The sequence below is a fragment of the Chanos chanos genome, chromosome 3, assembly GCF_902362185.1.
Source record: "Chanos chanos chromosome 3, fChaCha1.1, whole genome shotgun sequence".
Taxonomy (NCBI): Eukaryota; Metazoa; Chordata; class Actinopteri; order Gonorynchiformes; family Chanidae; genus Chanos; species Chanos chanos.
In genome coordinates, this window is record NC_044497.1 from 44797872 (window position 1) to 44815477 (window position 17606).

General features: G+C 41.0%; 1 protein-coding gene across 1 annotated transcript; it reads right to left on the reverse strand.

Annotated features, from left to right (window-relative positions):
• Positions 1-112: 112 nt before the first annotated feature.
• crhbp (corticotropin releasing hormone binding protein) lies at positions 113-4377 on the reverse strand. The gene is made up of 7 exons (XM_030767936.1): positions 4291-4377; positions 3948-4041; positions 3265-3422; positions 1954-2164; positions 890-1032; positions 529-646; positions 113-267 (listed from the first exon to the last, which is right to left on the reverse strand). Exons 1-7 carry the CDS (start codon positions 4375-4377, stop codon positions 113-115), a joined length of 966 nt encoding a protein of 321 aa, XP_030623796.1.
• Positions 4378-17606: the final 13229 nt, after the last annotated feature.

Below are 17606 nucleotides of genomic sequence, written 5' to 3' on the forward strand. Positions count from 1 at the left end.
ATAATCTCTATGGAAAATGTACAGTCAGGAACCCACAGGCTCTCCTGCATCAGCTGCAGACAGAGTTGGCTTCCTCAGGTTCCCTTGGGACACGCAGAGAGGTAGAGAACTCTCAGGTGCTTATACACAAGTCCTCCACACTGTTTCCTCGGATCTTCTGAAGCTCCTTGTTATCCAGTAACCGGTACTGAAAGGTGACCCGGTTCACAAACTTTCCACTTGATACCATCCTCACGACAGTGTTATCGCAGCCAATCTTCATTTGAGCTGAGAGCAAGAGAAAGACAGAGAGAGAGAGAGAATGAAAGTCCATATGAGCAGGAGAAAAGGATTCATACCCTGACCATTCTAATGTACCGGCTGAATCCAGCTAGAGCAATCTTCTGTAAGACATCCAATCATAATCCTGTCTTTGATGCACCACACTGAGCTAATGCCTCGCACATGTCAGAGCCAGAAGAGGAAGCAAAGTGTAACTAGAAGAGACAGAACTACAGCGGGATGAGAACAAATCAGAAAGATGTTTACCTGGACCGTTGAAAGAGTAGCAGAGATCAGCCACGGGAAACATTTTGGACGTGTCCACGCCGTTTCCTCCAAGAAGCTCGACAAAGTCCCCCGCTCCTGCACACCCAGGGAGGGATCTCTGTGGAAGGGACTGGAGTGACTAAAACATTCCACTCTTGGAAAGAATCATTTATATAAGTTGGTCATTTCCACCCACAAGTTTGACAATTCCCAGGGGCGAAAATTTCAGACTTTTCTGTCACGTAAGATCATATTGGATACTACTGAGAGAGATGTGATTGTAGAACTGATTCTTTGAGCCCCATTCAGCTGTTTAAGTATAAATTGGATTAAACCTGGGTCGTGCAGTATCTCATCTCACCTTGATATCGTTGAGGTGCCCGAGACTGAGCTCTCCGATTCGGATCTCTACAGGGTAGATGATGGAGAAGCTACAGTTCCTGTGCTGCTGTGGGATCACCATGGTGAAACTGCCCTCTGGGGTCTGAGAGATGACATTACAGGCTGCAGATGGTGAGGCAGCGTGGAGACAGAAGACATGAGAGCAAGAGGAGGAAAGAAAGGGTGGAGCAGAGAAGAGAACATGAAAGCGAGAGTAGAGATGGAGAGAGTTAGAAGCAGGTAAAGTACAAAAAAATTAAAGGGAAATGGGAAAATCAGAAGGACATCAAGACAAAAAAAAAAAGATGAGAAAGAGATGAGAACAACAAGTGAGTGTAGATGTACTTTTTGCTCTGAAAGAACTTGTGAAGAGTTTAGGTATTAGGTGTCCGTGAAGACAGATTTTTCGTGCGTAAATGAATCTTCATTTTACAAAATTAAGTGAACACATGGATATTTCAGACTTCCACTTCAAGAGGGCTGTGGTTTACAGGTTAGAACCCCAGTCAGTTCTTTTAACACTATACTGATGGAGGTTCTGTTGGGCTTCCAAAGATTCCTGACAAAACGCATTCTGTTGGGCTTCCAAAGATTCCTGACAAAACGCTGGTGTTTTTATTAAGGTTGTCCTACATCAGAATGTTGAGTTCATGTCCTTCTTCAAAAGAGCTTTATTTCAGTATTTATGTCTGCACCTCATTAATAGGTGTGCACTGACATTCTAACACTAACAATAACATGGAAACACACCTCTGCTTCAGGCTGCCTCAATCAGATACTTATGATTATTATATTTCTATCAAAATATATCAAAATGTAATCCAGATTTCGACCACAAAGCCATTCTTTACATTTTATCTCCGCATGTTTTACAAGTCTCTGGAACACATGCATTGTGTCCAACATCCAGACACTGAAACATAACACATTTCTTCCCCCATCCAATTTCACCCTTTTCTTTCCTCATTTAGGAATCCCTCCCTCCTTATTCCCTGTCATGGTTTTTCACTTTCCGTCATTCTAAGTCTCCAGTGGTTAACTTACGGAAAGGGTTAGGCAGTTTGCGGACGGTGATGGTGAAACTGCTGCCAGGGTGATGGAGCCTGAAGAAGATCATAGCTACATTCTGAGAAGACCGCACAGTTCGCTGGGCAGCCCCAGTTTCACAGTAATCCACATAGCGCTCATAAAGAGGAAGAGGATGATCCAGCGCACTGGGGAATTTTTCCCCCTTCATCACCCAACCATCAAACATCTGGGAGAGAGAGAGACAGACAGAGAGAGAGAGAGAGAGAGAGGGAGAGAGAGAGAGAGAGTGTTAGGGTTTAGTGTCTTAAAGGAAAGGTGCACCTTTATTTTTAGTTTCTGTCACGTGTTCTTATTTCAAGATAATTCTGTGGGTATGACTTTAGTGCTCTCCACTCTTATGACACCACACTTTGTCTAGTTCCACTTTCTCCAAAAGACTAGTGTTAGGAGGGTGAAAAAAAACATCAGTTACAATTAGCAATTATTTTTGTCACAGTTAGTGGAATGAATCGGATCCCCATCCACTGAGCTGCTGTAAAATAGGAACGCAGAGAACAGAGCATTGTGGACTGATTGTGTCCTTATGAGAGACTGAGCTGAACTAAGCAGAACTAAGCAGCAACTCTCCTCATCATTTTCGTCCTTAAAGCTCTGAGTGTGACATTCATCAGGTAGACAATGTGTCCTTCACGTTGTACATTTTAAGGTTGATTCAGATGGTGCTGTGCAAGTGAATGCAGCATTTGTAATCTGGTTGTTTCCGGTTGTTAGCTGTTACGGAACGAGCCTGTTAGGAGGCTTACATGCTACGTCATTCTCTGACCTGTCCACAGCACGTTGACAGGCTTAACTTGCCTTTTCTTATTTAGCTGTGTATAAACTAAACTAAAAATTTTTGTCCTATCCCAGCAACAATGCAAGCAGACCTTTAGTAGTGGGATCAGCTCAGGATGACTAGAACAAAAATGTTCTGTTCACTAGCCTGTAGGACACTGTACTATACTAACACATAAAACAAAGTCCTGTGAGTATGTCCTTGCAAAAAAGCACAATAAATGGAAAAAGAAATAGAAATTTCTGTAATTTTTTTTTTTTTTGAGCTCTGAGAGTAGGAGCAGTAGAAGAAGATTACTATTCACCCTCAAAGTGGAAGCAGTACACATGTGCCAGATCTGTGTATGTGTGTGTGTGTGTGTGTGTGTGTGTGTGTGTGTGTGTGTGTGTGTGTGTGTGTGTGAGAATGTTTGTGTGCGTGTATTTCTGTGAACTAGGTTCTGCAATAAATACCATCCTATTTGACAGTAGCGACTGTGTGTGTAGCATTACTTTAATGAAGTCTCCCGCTCGGCAGTCAATGTTGATGGAATCGTACTCCACACTGATAATGTCACTGGGCTGTCCGATGAAAAAGGCAGCACAGTTCAGTTGTGGACGATCTGCAGTGAAGGTGAACTGGCCTTCTACAGCCACCATATCCAAACATCCTAAAAGAGAGATAGTTAAATCAAGAGAGAGAGAGAGAGAGAGAGAGAGAGAGAGAGAGAGAGAGATTGATAAGAATTGATAGAAAATCTTAAAGTAAGCAAAAAGGCCAATCCAAAGTGAAAACTGGCCCAGACTAAGATTTGACAATGTTGGTGGACATCATGTGTTCAGTTTCATTAAGTTAAGTTATCCATCAATGCTTTTCTAATGTAAGATCAAAGTCTCCTAAAATGATCACATTTATGGTATTTTGTGGAAAGAATAACATTGTGTAAACTGTGTTCTAAATAACTTTTATAAATTCTAAATTTAAAAAAACCCAACAATATCATATTCATATTTATGAAGGCTATTGTTGTCCGTCCTTTAGAGTACTATTTATTATGGCTCACACGTTCTCGGTTTAGAAAATGTAGATTAAACATCCATACGTCATCTCTCCTCTGAAACATAATAATAATAATAATAATAACAATAATAACAATAATAATAATAATAGCATGTCCTTAAACTTGATGCCTTACTGAGGGGTCGACGGTAAATATACTCATCCGGTAATTCTCTTTTGAGTTCCGAGTTTAAGAGTGAAAAGAATCCTTCTGCGGTGATCTCGTTTTCCTGAAATTAGAAGGTTTGAAATATTGAAAACTCAAGAGCTTTTTGAAAAAATAAAACTAGAAACAAAACCCTCCAATATCACAAAGTTTGCATCTAAGTACACATATGCATACATCTCCAAATTAATTTTGACTTTCAAATCTATCGCTTCAACTATTTTTCATCTTTCTCTCTCTCTTTTTTCCTCAATCTACAGTTTCCCTTGAAGAAAACTTAAAAAAAGAGTGTACAGTCCTCTTGAGAATTTACCTGTACATCCAAATACCTGCTGTGCCCCCGGAGAGCTGTCACACTCAACAAGAGAAAATACAACTGCGTCTTGAAAGTCCCCGACATTGTCCACTTTATCCGGATCTTGCTTGGCAGAGGAAAAATAGCTCTAACGCCCAAACCTCTCCTTTTATAGGACGCTGCTCCCGCGTTTATTAGAGGAAAAAAACAACTCCCCCGTAAAGATCAATGGATATGACTACAGTCACCATAGGCTAGACTGCTAAACGTACGTGGCTGTGACGAGGGCGTGGAGGGGAAGCACGGTTCGACTATTTGTCAGAAACGCGCACTTTAGAAGTCGACAGCAGCCCTCCGGCTTAAGACAACACTAAGACGTCAGAGTTCATTCGGGCTCAAGTAGTCCATAAGCTTGTTTAGCACAGACAATGGCAGCAGAGCTTCCACATCGTGAAAATATTTATGCACTTGGTGACCAAAGCTCAAGAATGAGACAAATTGCGTAATACGGCTGTATCAACAAGGAACAGAGAATTGGGATATATTCGTTTAAAAAAACGCATTAACGAATACATTACTTAAGATTACTTTCGATAAAAAGTATGATACTTGATTGTATCCATTTTAAATTAATTACAGTTGAGTAGTTTCTCCGTGTAGCTGCACAGCTGAATATTGAGTGATTGTCATACACTTTACGACTCTTAACAGTTGTGTTACAGAGGCAAATTTGTAAAAGAAAGACGGAAAGGGAGAATTAAAGATTTCAGATTTTGTCCCTGTCATTCATATTGACTTTGTCATGCTGACTGACTCACACGGTTTAAACTCTCTGAAGCTGAGCATTGATTTGCTCATTGAATAATCAATGTTTATTTTTTCGTCATGTCACGACTTCAACCTCTCCGCTCTCATCCAAGATTACACTCAATTAAAATTCTGTGATTATAGTTACAGGAAACCATAATGCTGTTGATTGCATTTAAAGTGGAATGTAGCTCTGCATCGGGTTTGGTTAAGTCTGAGTGCATGTGTGTGTGTGTGTGTGTGTGTGTGTGTGTGTGAGAGAGAGAGAGAGAGAGAGAGAGAGTGTGAGTGTGTGTATGAGTGCGTGTGTGTGTGTCTGTGTATCTGTGTGTGTTTAGGGTATGTATTCTATTGTTTGACTAAACACTAGAGCACTTCAAATTGTCAAGGGCAGTTCTGACCAAACCATCAGAATGTGAGGACACGGTGACTTTGTGAGGATGCAACACTCCTCTTTCACTTCTATCTAATCCTTGTATATGTAACTAATAAGAATAGACAGACATTATTTATTTTTTCAGTATATAAAAATCCTCTCTCTCTGACACACACACACACACACACACATACATACACACACACATACATACACACACACAATAGAAATTTCATTGTTGCTGTTTTTTGTGCTCTAAAGCTTATCATTACAGTAGATCATAAAATAAGTGCAGGGCATTTCCGTTTCTTCTGCTGCCATAGCACTGCAGGAAGTTAAGAGTTATATAGACCCTTAATACATGGAGAACTGATTCACCTCAACATGTTTGCTAAGGATCTGGAGAATCTGGTCTGTGTGTGTGTGTGTGTGTGTAGATTAGCTAGTCCAAAGGAGCCAAGAATAACAAAACGGATGGAAGGAGAAACCAGGACCTCTGTGTCTGAGTGATGAAGGTTCCTACGCAATTATGACATCATCCGAACAGGAACCCGTGCTGCACCACTGAGAAAGCGTGCGATAAAATCACGCAAGAGCATCTCAGATTTCCCCAGTGAGGTACATTCAAAATTGGAGAGAAATTTTTATTAAAATGTATCTGTTTTGGAGGGGAAGGGGAGACAGGCATGATTGGTGAGAATAAGATAACAGAGCTCCCTGTGGTATGTTTCTTCCACCGGATGCATATTGAAGTTGTTTCACGCTTTCATGTTTCAAGTTGTTTTTCCAATTTTTGTTTGTTTTTCTTTTCTTTTTACTTCAGCATCAGATCAGACTACAGCAGAGGCAAACTTTTTTGAATTTCGTTTCTTCCGCATATGACTTACTGTCTAATTTATTTCGGCAAATATTTTTTGGTTGTCTGTAAGGGCCTGAGGACAAATGGGACTGGGGATATTTTGGGTGTTTGCGAGCTTGTGTGCTCTGTAAAGCAATCCGTTTTATTCTTTTATTTACCCGAATGTCCCCTAACCCACTGACCCAAGTGTGTAAACAAACAGATGAAATTAACAAATAATAAGAATTAACATATGATTTGCTTCAGGATACTGGAAGGCTTAGACCATCTTTCTGAAAGTGGCTGAAATTCAAACCTTCACTCATGTCTAGAGCTGAGCCTGGTGATGTTATATTTCAGGAACTCAGAGAGAATAAATAATATCACACACACACTCACACACACACACACACACATGCACGAACACACTCATACACACATGCCCCCCCCCCCCCCCAAAAAAAAAAACAGTCATCAAATGCCTGTCAAAAGTCCTGACACTTGTGATTGATTTCCCCTGTGCCCTTGCTGTTGTGTGGCCCTCAGCCATTTTTACTGAAGCGGCTTTACTCTCTCCTTCTCTCTGCAGCACCCTCAATAATCACCCTGCCCCTTTGCGCGCGTGCATGCGTGTGTGTGTGTGTGTGCTATGTGAATACTGCATGCTATGGAATAGCCCTGTGTCCTCTTCAAGGTAATCGGCCAGGGGCAGCTGATTGTGTCTTTTTCGTGTGTTTGTTTTTCTTTTTCTTTCTCTTTCAGGGCCATTCATCACGGGAACATGTCACCCACGTTAAAATGATCCTTCATAATTCAGTAATATAAACGGCCTAGGGTAATGATGAATATGAGATTGGTTTTAATATCCAAAAGCACTCATGACATCCTGCCTCTCTGAATCACTTTCGCTCACAGATCTTTTTCGCCAACTTCTCATAGCAGTACAATTCACATGTGTGCTGATAGAGCATCTTTGAAAGAGCTTTAATATCACAGAAGAACTCCTCAGAGACACTTATTTCAAGGCTTGCGTATATATAGTACATTTTTTTAATTACTGCATTTACTTGGAGCAGAACTAACAATATCTGCTCATCATATACTCCAATCTATCAAACATCTGAGTTTGTGTTGTGTTACACTATGTGTGTCAGTGTGGGCATGTTTGCGTGTGTGTGTGTGAGAGAGAGGGAGAGAGAAAGAGAAAGAGAGAGGCTAAAGGCCAATTGCCCATGACTAATGAAGTAAAAAGACCCTGAAGCAGGAGTATCGTGATTTTATTCTACCAAAGACTGATTGGACTGTAAACAACATTGCAGTAAAGTCTACACACTCTCATCAGTCTTCGTTAGCGTTAACCATATTATTATTATAATAATTACAGTAAGTCCAACACTAAGCAAAGAGGAACATCTGCTCTGCATGGACAGAAATATGACTCAGAGTCACAGAGAGAAAAGTCAATAGCACTTCAAATGCTATCTTTAAATTTCACACTCAAACACAGCCAAAAGAGCAAGCAGTGAATGGCAGACACAAAGAGCCTGGATTCAGTTATCGAATTGGCATTGATAAAAACCCTTGTCAACTCATGTTATTCAGAGGGAACACTACAGGAAGAAAGAGTGACATTTTACTGAATGAAGATTTTTTTTACTGACATCACAGGGCACTGTTAACAGTAATAAACACACACACACACACACACACACATGCACACATGCACACACATACTGCCACACACGTCGAGAGAATATTTTCTAGAATGTTTGAATGTTCCCTGGAATACTTCAATATTAAATGTCAACTAAAATTCCAAAGACATCACACAGAAAGTCAATGAGATTGCAGCCATTCAGTTTTCCTGTCAAAAGGAAGACAAACACTCGCTATGTGTGTTATGAAGTAATTATTTTTGTCAGGAAGACCTATTAATCATCCTAGAGCCTACTTCATTTCACCCTTTCAGATGAATTAAAAAGGACATGTACCCCATGGTCTCTACACTCTCTTCTTGTTCTCTCTGTCTTTGTGCCACTCCCACACGAGCTCTCTTTCTCTGCCTCTCTCAAAAACACACACACAAGACACACATACACACACACACACACACACAAACACACATACGCAGATTCATGCACACATTGGGAGGGTGTCATTGCCAAGGGCTATTGCAGATTTTGTCCTCTTGGTTTGCTCCATTAAACTCATGAGAGCTGTGCAGTCTTTCCCCAGTCATGCTCTTTCTCTCTCTGCACAATGTTATATAACTCCACATCCTCTACATGCCACCATTCATCATTCACTTTGCCAAAAGACAGAAGTCACGGCATATGTGTGTGTGTGCACGCGTGTGTGTGGGTGTTTGTGTGTGTGTGTGCGCATGTGTGTGCGCATGTGTGTGTGTGTGTGACAGAGAGAGCCATGACCCATGGCCTTTCTCGTCAGACCCTTCGTTTAACATGCCCCAAATAAGGTTGTTACATTTCTCCCAACAGCATATCACTGAAGACACCATAAAAGCTAGTGCTGCAAAGAGCTTTGGAGTAACCTTACAATGATGGCCTTGTGTGTGTGTGTGTGTGTGTGTGTGTCTGTCCAGACACAGTTCTTTGCACAATCTGCCCTGTTAAATTTTTAACCCTCCAAAAAATGTAAAAAGCCTAGGCAAAGACTACTGATTTTACTGATTTTTTTTTCCTGTTGTACTGTTCAACCAAAGAGCTCTCAGTGTGGATGAGAACGCTGATTCTCCACTCCATCATCCTTTTGACCTCTTCAGAGACTGATTGCACAGATTTGTAAAATGTCCCGTGGTTACAGCCTGTCTCCTCTAATACCTGAGGGATCCTGGCAGACTCCACACACTTTGAGAGATGTTGAAATGTTTGGGGCGATGTTTTGGGGGTGTGATGTTGGCTAACCCTGCCTCACAGCTGGGACCCATGCTGTCACTGCCTCAAGCACAGAGAGTAAGTGAGAGAGAGGAAGAGAGAGAAAGAGAGAGAGAGACAGCGAAATCCAAATGCCTTCTGACTGATGTACTTTCCAGGTTGTGTTTTATTGTAGCAGAAAGCACTTTGAGTGAACTGTTATGTCTTAAAGTATGCCTGCATTTCTGTATGACTGTCAGCATTCAGCTTCCAGAGGTTGTTCGTTTGTGGTCTGGTATAAGAGTGTTTGGTACACCCATAAACCACTAACTGTAATTATAATGTAGGTATGAATAATAAGTATTTGTGTGTGTGTGTGTGTGTGTGTGTGTGTGTGTGTGTGTGTGTGTGTATGTGTATGTATGTTCTCACTGAGGTTAAGGGGTGTCAAGCTTTTCATACAGTGATGCAAACTTCCAAGGACATGTGTGGGGGTATACAAGATCATTTTTCTCATGGAGCACAGGATACTTGGTGTTTGCTCCCAGGTGTTGCAGACACACAGAGGCCTTGTCTTCTACGTAATAAATGCTCATTATTCAAACACACAGATATATTTTGCAGCATATAGCAATTAAGCAAGTGCAGGTCCCTATAATATTAATACTTCATCATGACAATAGCCATGAGGAACATTTTCCTTCAAAAAGTTACAAACATAGTGCAAAGCGATATTTTTCCCATAACGTGTGTGTGTGTGTGTGTGTGTGTGTGTGTGTGGACATATCCTGTAACACATTCTCTGAGATGCAGTGTGTCATCACCACAATCATAGCAATCACAATTCATTCTCAGTACAGCCTTGTTTTCTTCCCTCTGTTCTGTGCCACTCTGAATGTGTTTATGCATATTACACACTCCTCTCTCTGTCCGTCTCTCTGTCTGTCTGTCTGTCTGTCTCCCTCTCACTTTTATTTTTTGCGCTCTTTCCTAAATTGCATATGAGAGAGTACTTTCTTTGTCCTCTTCCCCTTGAAAATCAAACCTAATGGGCATTCTGATGCAACAAAAGACACAAAGAACAATGAATCACACAGATACACACAGACACACACACACACTCACACAACGCACAGCACACACACAGATGCAGGAAAGAAACCATGTGGATTTGCATCAAGATTCACGTCATCCATTCAAATATCTAATAACGTGATTTTGTAGCAGTAGATTATGAGCCTTTACCTCTTTGGTGGCTGAGTGTGACCTCATCACACAGCATCATCACTGCTCTGAGGCCATCCTTAGCTTCCATGGCCATCTTCAGAGAGCCGTCTCAATCAGCTTAGCTTCCCACTGCAACATGATTATCACCAAATGAACACATCTGAAGAGATCTGTATTTTCAGGCCCCTCTAGGTCTAATTTTAGCATTCATAACTAGATTTTTTGAATAATGATCTAGATGCATTTGAATAAGATTACATAGTTCAGTAAATAAGTAACCTGCTTATCTGACCATAACTGGAACATTGATCCAAGAAATGAATGAGGCAGATACGATCAGACGTGGATACATATAGGTCTGCGTCCAGTGTCTGTTTTGTATTTGCAGTAGATAGAATTATAAATTTGGTATATATTGTCTGAGGCATACTGCATAATTCTTTATATGTTTCTGCTCCTAGAACTTCCATTTTCTCTTGTGTTACTGGGCCTATTTGGTGATCGCAGTCTCTTTGAACCATTTACAGAGCCACCATATCTCTCAAAAACCCTCTGCTCAGCATATGATGACAATGCTCACATCTGTATCTCAGATCCAAACGCTGAACAAACCCATTTAGCACTGTGAAAATAAACACACTGATTGAAACTGTGTCCAAATCTGATGAGAAAATAGATCAAAACAGACAGGAACCTTTGGGAAGGTTCCAAAAAGCCCACATGCCTCAAACCACACCACATTTTTTATTAGAGAGGATTAAGAGATCCTTCTAGGAGGGAAGAAAAAGGAATCCATCCCTCCATCCGAGCAGAAACGCAGCATCCTCTCCAGCCTGTCCTCAGCGTGAGACTGGGAGAGGGCTGGGGTGGGGGATTGAGATAGAGGGGGCCTAGAGTGAGCATCTACACAATTATCCTAATAGACGTGAGCAACACAATTATGCCTGAAAAATGGTCATCTCGAGGCCTTGCTCTCATTCTGGTCTCTCACTGGCCTCAGAGTCTAACCGGCATTTGGTTTCTTTTAAAGGCCATGGGAAGAGAGAGAGAGAGAGAGAGAGAGAGAGAGAGATGCAAGGACATTGTTGTTTCAACAGGTGGTGGAGATGAGATACTGGATGCAGCTGCTGATAAGAAGAGAGAGAGAGTGAGAGAGAAATTTGGATGGATGCAAAGGTGGAGCAAGAAACTAGAGTAACAGAGGGATAAAGAGTGAAACCAAAAAGAGGGGAGAGGGGTAGGTGCATGGTTACATAGTTTGTGTTTGTTGGATCAGATACTTGGAACCAGCTTTTGAACTCTGGCTCTTGTAAAACACCATTCATCAGCATGACAGAGCGACAGAGTTCACTTACAGTTTTCCTAATTGCATACACATCAATCAAATGTTTTAGATGACCTCTCACAACAGTATACCATTTCTGCAAAACCGCTCGCTTCCAGCTTGCTTTATCCCATCGTGCAATGTGCATTGATACATTCCAACGAACGATATCTTCCTACTAAGGAACGATACCTGTCGTGAACAATCTAACTTTAAATGAAGTGTTTTCGTGTGGTACTTGAACATATTCGAGCGAATAGACTGAATAAGTGAATCTGCGCAAACTGAGACATTTGGAGAAATTCTTCCCCAACGCCTGTGTGTCTGAACAGTAACAAAATCAACAACAGTAATATATTAGTAATATTGTTGCGTTTCTTTGATAATTTAGCTTGTTGTTGTAACATAACAGGAGTAAATATTCGAATTTTTATTGCAGCCCGGGGGTTGTATGCGACTGCACCAAAACAACAGATTGTGAACTTTTCCCTTGCCGGAGTTCTGTCTAACTAGTCCCAGTAGTGAGTGAGTGAGTGAGAGAGAGAGAGAGAGAGAGAGAGAGAGAGAGAGAACTAGTCCCAATAGTGAGTGAGTGAGTGAGTGAGTGTGAGAGAGAGAGAGAGAGAGAGAGAGAGAGAGAAAGAGCGTAATGTCTTCGTCTTGTTTTTCCAAATTCATACAAGAGTAATGTCCAGACTCTGTCCTCGTTATCCATAGAGAGATGTAACTATTCATAATACAAAGGAATACGAAGCGGTAAAATATCCAACCTTCGCCTCGCCGCGAGGGCTACTGCAGTATTAATACACTTGCCTCTGTGACTTGTACAATGACAAACGTGGTGAACGTTCTCGCTAATTTATGATGTGCAGCCCTCTTGTCCCAACAGTAAATGCAATCTTTACGCACTGCTTGGAAGTTTGCACCTGTCTCCCCTGTATATAAAATAGTCCAAGCACTAACACACCTGACAAATATGATCAAGTGAATAACATTAAACGCGTAAAGAAATTTAGTTTATGTGCTTTCCAGTTCCCTATTTGTGCTGCCCGGTCCAAAAGTATCCTGACATCCATTGACAATCCCCGCTCAAAATTACATATCAGTTGGAGTACTCACGCAAGAATCCACAACTAAGGCAGGTAGATGACTGAAGACCTGGAAACCTCGCTACGCCAGTTTAATAGACCAGCTCCCAGGATTTTTTCGCTTCTGTCCACACCTTTCCAAGTACTGAAACGTCGGCAGAATTTTAGTAAACTGGACCCTTCGTGTCACGTTAGAGTAGTTCCTATTAGACTCTGAGAAATGAGAATGCTTTGCTGACCTGTTACGCGATTACTATGCACATCACAGAAGCTGATCGTAGACAAACGACGGTTTAAAAAAAGGTTATTCCTTTGCCAAACTGTACTGTACGTTTAGCTTGCCCAGAGAGCACCATCAACTCCACGTCTAAAACAAGAATTTGTAATTGTTTAGATGGTGAAGGTCAGCTGAATACAAGAGATGAACGCTTGTTCAGTCATTGACTTATCAAATGTAAAATGACACTGGTCAATAGACAAGTAGTTTCAAATTAACCTTTCATCATATTTAAAGCAGAAAAGGGGAATTCAGGAATAAAAAATATTAGTGCATGTGTGTGTTTTTGCTTACTTGAACTATGAGCAGTGTATTTGGTTAGTGAGTACGACATGTTTTCCAGAATGATCCGTTAGTTCTCAGCATTTTAATAATAGTTTTGAGAGAATAGCATATTGGTTCAAGAATTCTGTGTGAACAGTTGAAGAAAAACTGTAAACCATATACCAGCCAGAGTTGAATGGGCAGAATGTAATATCCTTTCAAAATGTATATCTGCACTCACCTGTCATGAAACACATCATGTGAATACATTTGTGTTTGGACACTGGAGTATCATCTGCGCTCTGTTGTGTGCATGTGTATGTGTGTGTGTGTGAGTGTGTGTTGGACTTCAACTGCTGGACTCAGTTTCGCCCACTGGGACTTGATAGATTTACACCGAAACAACAGCCTCAGACCTGCCAAGTGCGTCACTGAGCCTGTGATCTTCTTTGCGAGGATGAGGGGAAGAATTAAACGAGTGCAGCAGGGGTCAGAGGGGGATTCAAAGAGGGGATTCAATGCCTTACAAACTCTCAAGGCCGTTTGAAATCACTGGTGAATCTGGGTCATAAACGAAGACAGAATCTCACATACTTTGGCTCACTGAGTCTCTAATGGCTTGTGAAAAAAAGGGCAGTATTTGAAAGTCAAGATCAGTCAAAATGATTGTTTCCTGCTCCAGATCTTCTGCATGGTTATGTATGTGTGCCAGTATATTTTTTACCACTCTGTATGATGCCCGGTCCATGCCATGCATGCCAAATCTGTGTTCCCACACTTATCCACAAACCTACAGCATATTTTAATCAATCCACTCATGGCAGTATGTGTATTTGATCTCCTGATTAGGTGGCAGTGCAGTCTAAAACATGTTAAAGCCAAAGTTTTTAATTGAACATGGAATGGAAACTGACAATAACACATCTGTGTGTGACTATGAGGACCAGAGTGCTGGCATGACAGATGTAAAGGGTACCAGACAGGAGTGCACTTCTCCCATGCACCTGTTATGTTAAATGTCCATAAAGGAGACGAGAGAGGACTCTCAACACACACCTGGGGCATCTCTATGTGTTATTGTTCAGACACTTTGGTCAGACTGCAGAATCCTCACATTCTGGCAGGTTGGTGGTGTGGGTGTGTGTGTGGTGGGGGGTTCACAATGAAAGAGAGAGTGGGAGAGAGAGTCTTTGAGGAAGTGTGTCAGTTTGTGTAACGTGTGTGCTCATGTGTGATGTGGTTGAGTGGGGAAAAAAATTAAACAAGCTGTTTGTATCTTGTTTACTTGTACTTGAGGCTTCTAAATGTTTTTCATAAGGAGTTAACACTAATATCATGAGGACATGACAATTATGCCATTCTATCTGTGCAAATGAACTTCAAAATATGCATTTAATTTTAGCAAACGTTTGTTTCATTTATTGCATTTAAGTAAGTATATCTCTTCAACAAATGCTTATTGAACCCTTTAAAAACAATTGCTTTCACAGACACTCACAAATCTGTGAGTGTTGATTTTCCAGTGCAAACTCGAATACGAAATTCATTTCAGGCTTATTTTACGTACACTAACACCTAGATTATTGCAGAAACTTACAAAGAGCATATGGCACAAAGCATTTTTTTCTGATGAGTCATACATCGTACAGTATTTGTACAATCCACAGTAAACACTCTTTCAGCTATTTTAATTTTGCATATTTGCTGTGTTTTTGTAGGTTTTCTGAGTCATAGTTACAACTAAGAGACGAGCAATCATTGGTATGATTATTACCACTAATTTTTCTGTGCCGAGACATGTTGATTTTAAGTCTGTTCGTTACGCTCTTTTGTAAGTCACTTTGCACAGTTTGTCTCTGTGCAGAGAGTGCTGATGGTCAAACATTCAAGGTTACGTGGTGTGAGCCTTTTTTGGAGGAAATCAGAAGACTGACTGTGTTGGAATATAGCCAAGGCCGCTAAGATAAGATGAAATGGTGCTCTCATTTATTTTTTGCATTTCCAACAGTATTCTAATTTACTCTTAGTTGAGACCAAGCAGGTGTGAATTAAGTGTACAATGATGTTTACATTTATTCTGAGTATGCGCTTTCATCTTTTATCATCATAAGCAATAGCAGGAAACATCATCTTCACTTATTCCTTGTATTCTCTAACAAGCTCTCAGTAATTTTTGTATTTTATCATCGCACATGTTAGTGTAAGACACAAGACCTTGATTCAGCTTTGTTCATTTATCAATGCAGGTGCTAATGTAAAAACAATATCCTCAAGTATTTTTGACCCGGGTCAAAGGTGTCAATTTCTGACTATGTCATTAGGAAATGATGGCATCCAACAAGATAGGCAAAGAAGGTGGGAAGTCCTCTGATGACTGTCATGACTATCATTGGATAATCTTTGATATGATTTTGGTACAACTATAGGTGATGTGTGCCGGTTAGCCAGTCAACTCCCGGGACCTGACTCAGTTTGTTGTAAGCTGCTCTCAAGTGGCTGTAACAAACTTATACTGCGCCAGACTCTTCAAGACTTCCTTGCTTTTTTGAAACTTAGAATTCATTGAAGATTTAGCACCAAAAGAGAAGCAAATAAGTGTGGCTGTGGGACCCAGTCATATCTGGCCCGGGCTGGGCAGTCTCTCCCACACCACTCTTCATATTCAACCACATGATGCTTAATGTGCTACAGGTGGTGGTTACTCTCTTTACAGTTTGGTTATACTTTATCTAATATTTGACAGTGTGGAATTTCATTGTCATTCATGTGGCAACCCATCAAAAGCATCCATGTTTTACTATAACAAAACCAAAGTCATCACTATAACACAACAAACACATGACCCAACACAGTAACTTCATGCCATTTACATCACGCATGTGATAATCCAAACGTGTCAAAACAACACGGGCACTCAATGTCACTGGTCATGGAGTGGCATGACACTGTATGAGAGGTGACAATGTGACGGCAGTGACACTGTCATGTCCAGGGAAGTGTGACAGAGATTCTTTAGGTGTTAGTATAGCAATGTCGTTTCAACGAAAGCTGAACCACTTCTGAAAAATAGCGGGCTTACCAAGGTCAAAAGTTTGTCACTGATTTGCAGCTAACTTGATTAAAGGTTTGTGTTTCTTACTGAAGGCTGTGTTTAGACTTTTCTGTGGGGCTCATAATTATGTATGTGTGTTTGTTTTTGAGTGTGTGGTGCCTGAGTGTGTGCGTGTGTGTGTGTGTGTGTGTGTGTGTGTGTGTGTGTGTGTGTGTGGGTAGATATGTCCCAGAATGTGTATTGTCAGTGTGTTTGTCAGTCAGTGTGTGTTTGTGTAGGTTGTAAGGGCATGTTTCATTTTCGGTGTGGATATGCACGTGTGTGTGTGCGCGCGTGTGTGTGTGTGTGTGTGTGTGTGTGTGTGCGTGCGTGCATCTGTGTGCTTTTCCTTTGTGCACTCCCACGCCGTTGATGCAAATGCCAATTAAGGTTGAACTCATTTAACAGCTAGCTTAGTGTGAGGAGAAGCATCTATCGTCCTTCTCTGAAACTACTCTGCTTCTGCCTATACTACCCACTATTATCGCTCCCTATAAATTAAACCCAAACCATTAAAATCAAATTACACAAACAATTACAGCCCTCTTTAGAACATCTGCTTTACCGGGAGTGCGTGAGTTCGCGTCTTATCCGTCTTCCATGTCTCTGTATTAGAAACCGGAGGATCTACACTCACCCCTCTGTTCTCAATTACTTTCACAATGAGAGACACAGGTGCTGCTGGGGAGTAACAGACTTAAATGAATCACTATTTCCATGTGTCGACTGGGGGCGAAAGGGTATTTCAAAGAGTTACTGAAAAGTTTGGTTGGTTTATTTCTGAGAACTTTATAATGAACAGGTGAATGACTCAAGAGGCATAATTGTAAATGTACTTCAAAAATTTAGACATTCAATCAATATCTACTCTCCTTCATATGTCACTTCAACACTTAAAATGCCATATGCCAAAGACACAGGCTGCATGCACAGTATGGAGGGTAAAGCAACGTTCTTCTGAATAGCCTTAGTGCCCCCTGCAGGAATTGTCTAGAACATGTTTTGTCTCGCTGTCGTTGCACACTTGTTTTGATGGCACTTATTTTTAGTTTGTGTCCGATTTGTAACTTAATAAATATAACTGTTTAATTCGTGTTTTAAGTTATCTGAGGCATCCCTCTATGTATTTGGCAGGGGAAAAATGTTCACTCTTCATTCCTGCTAGAACA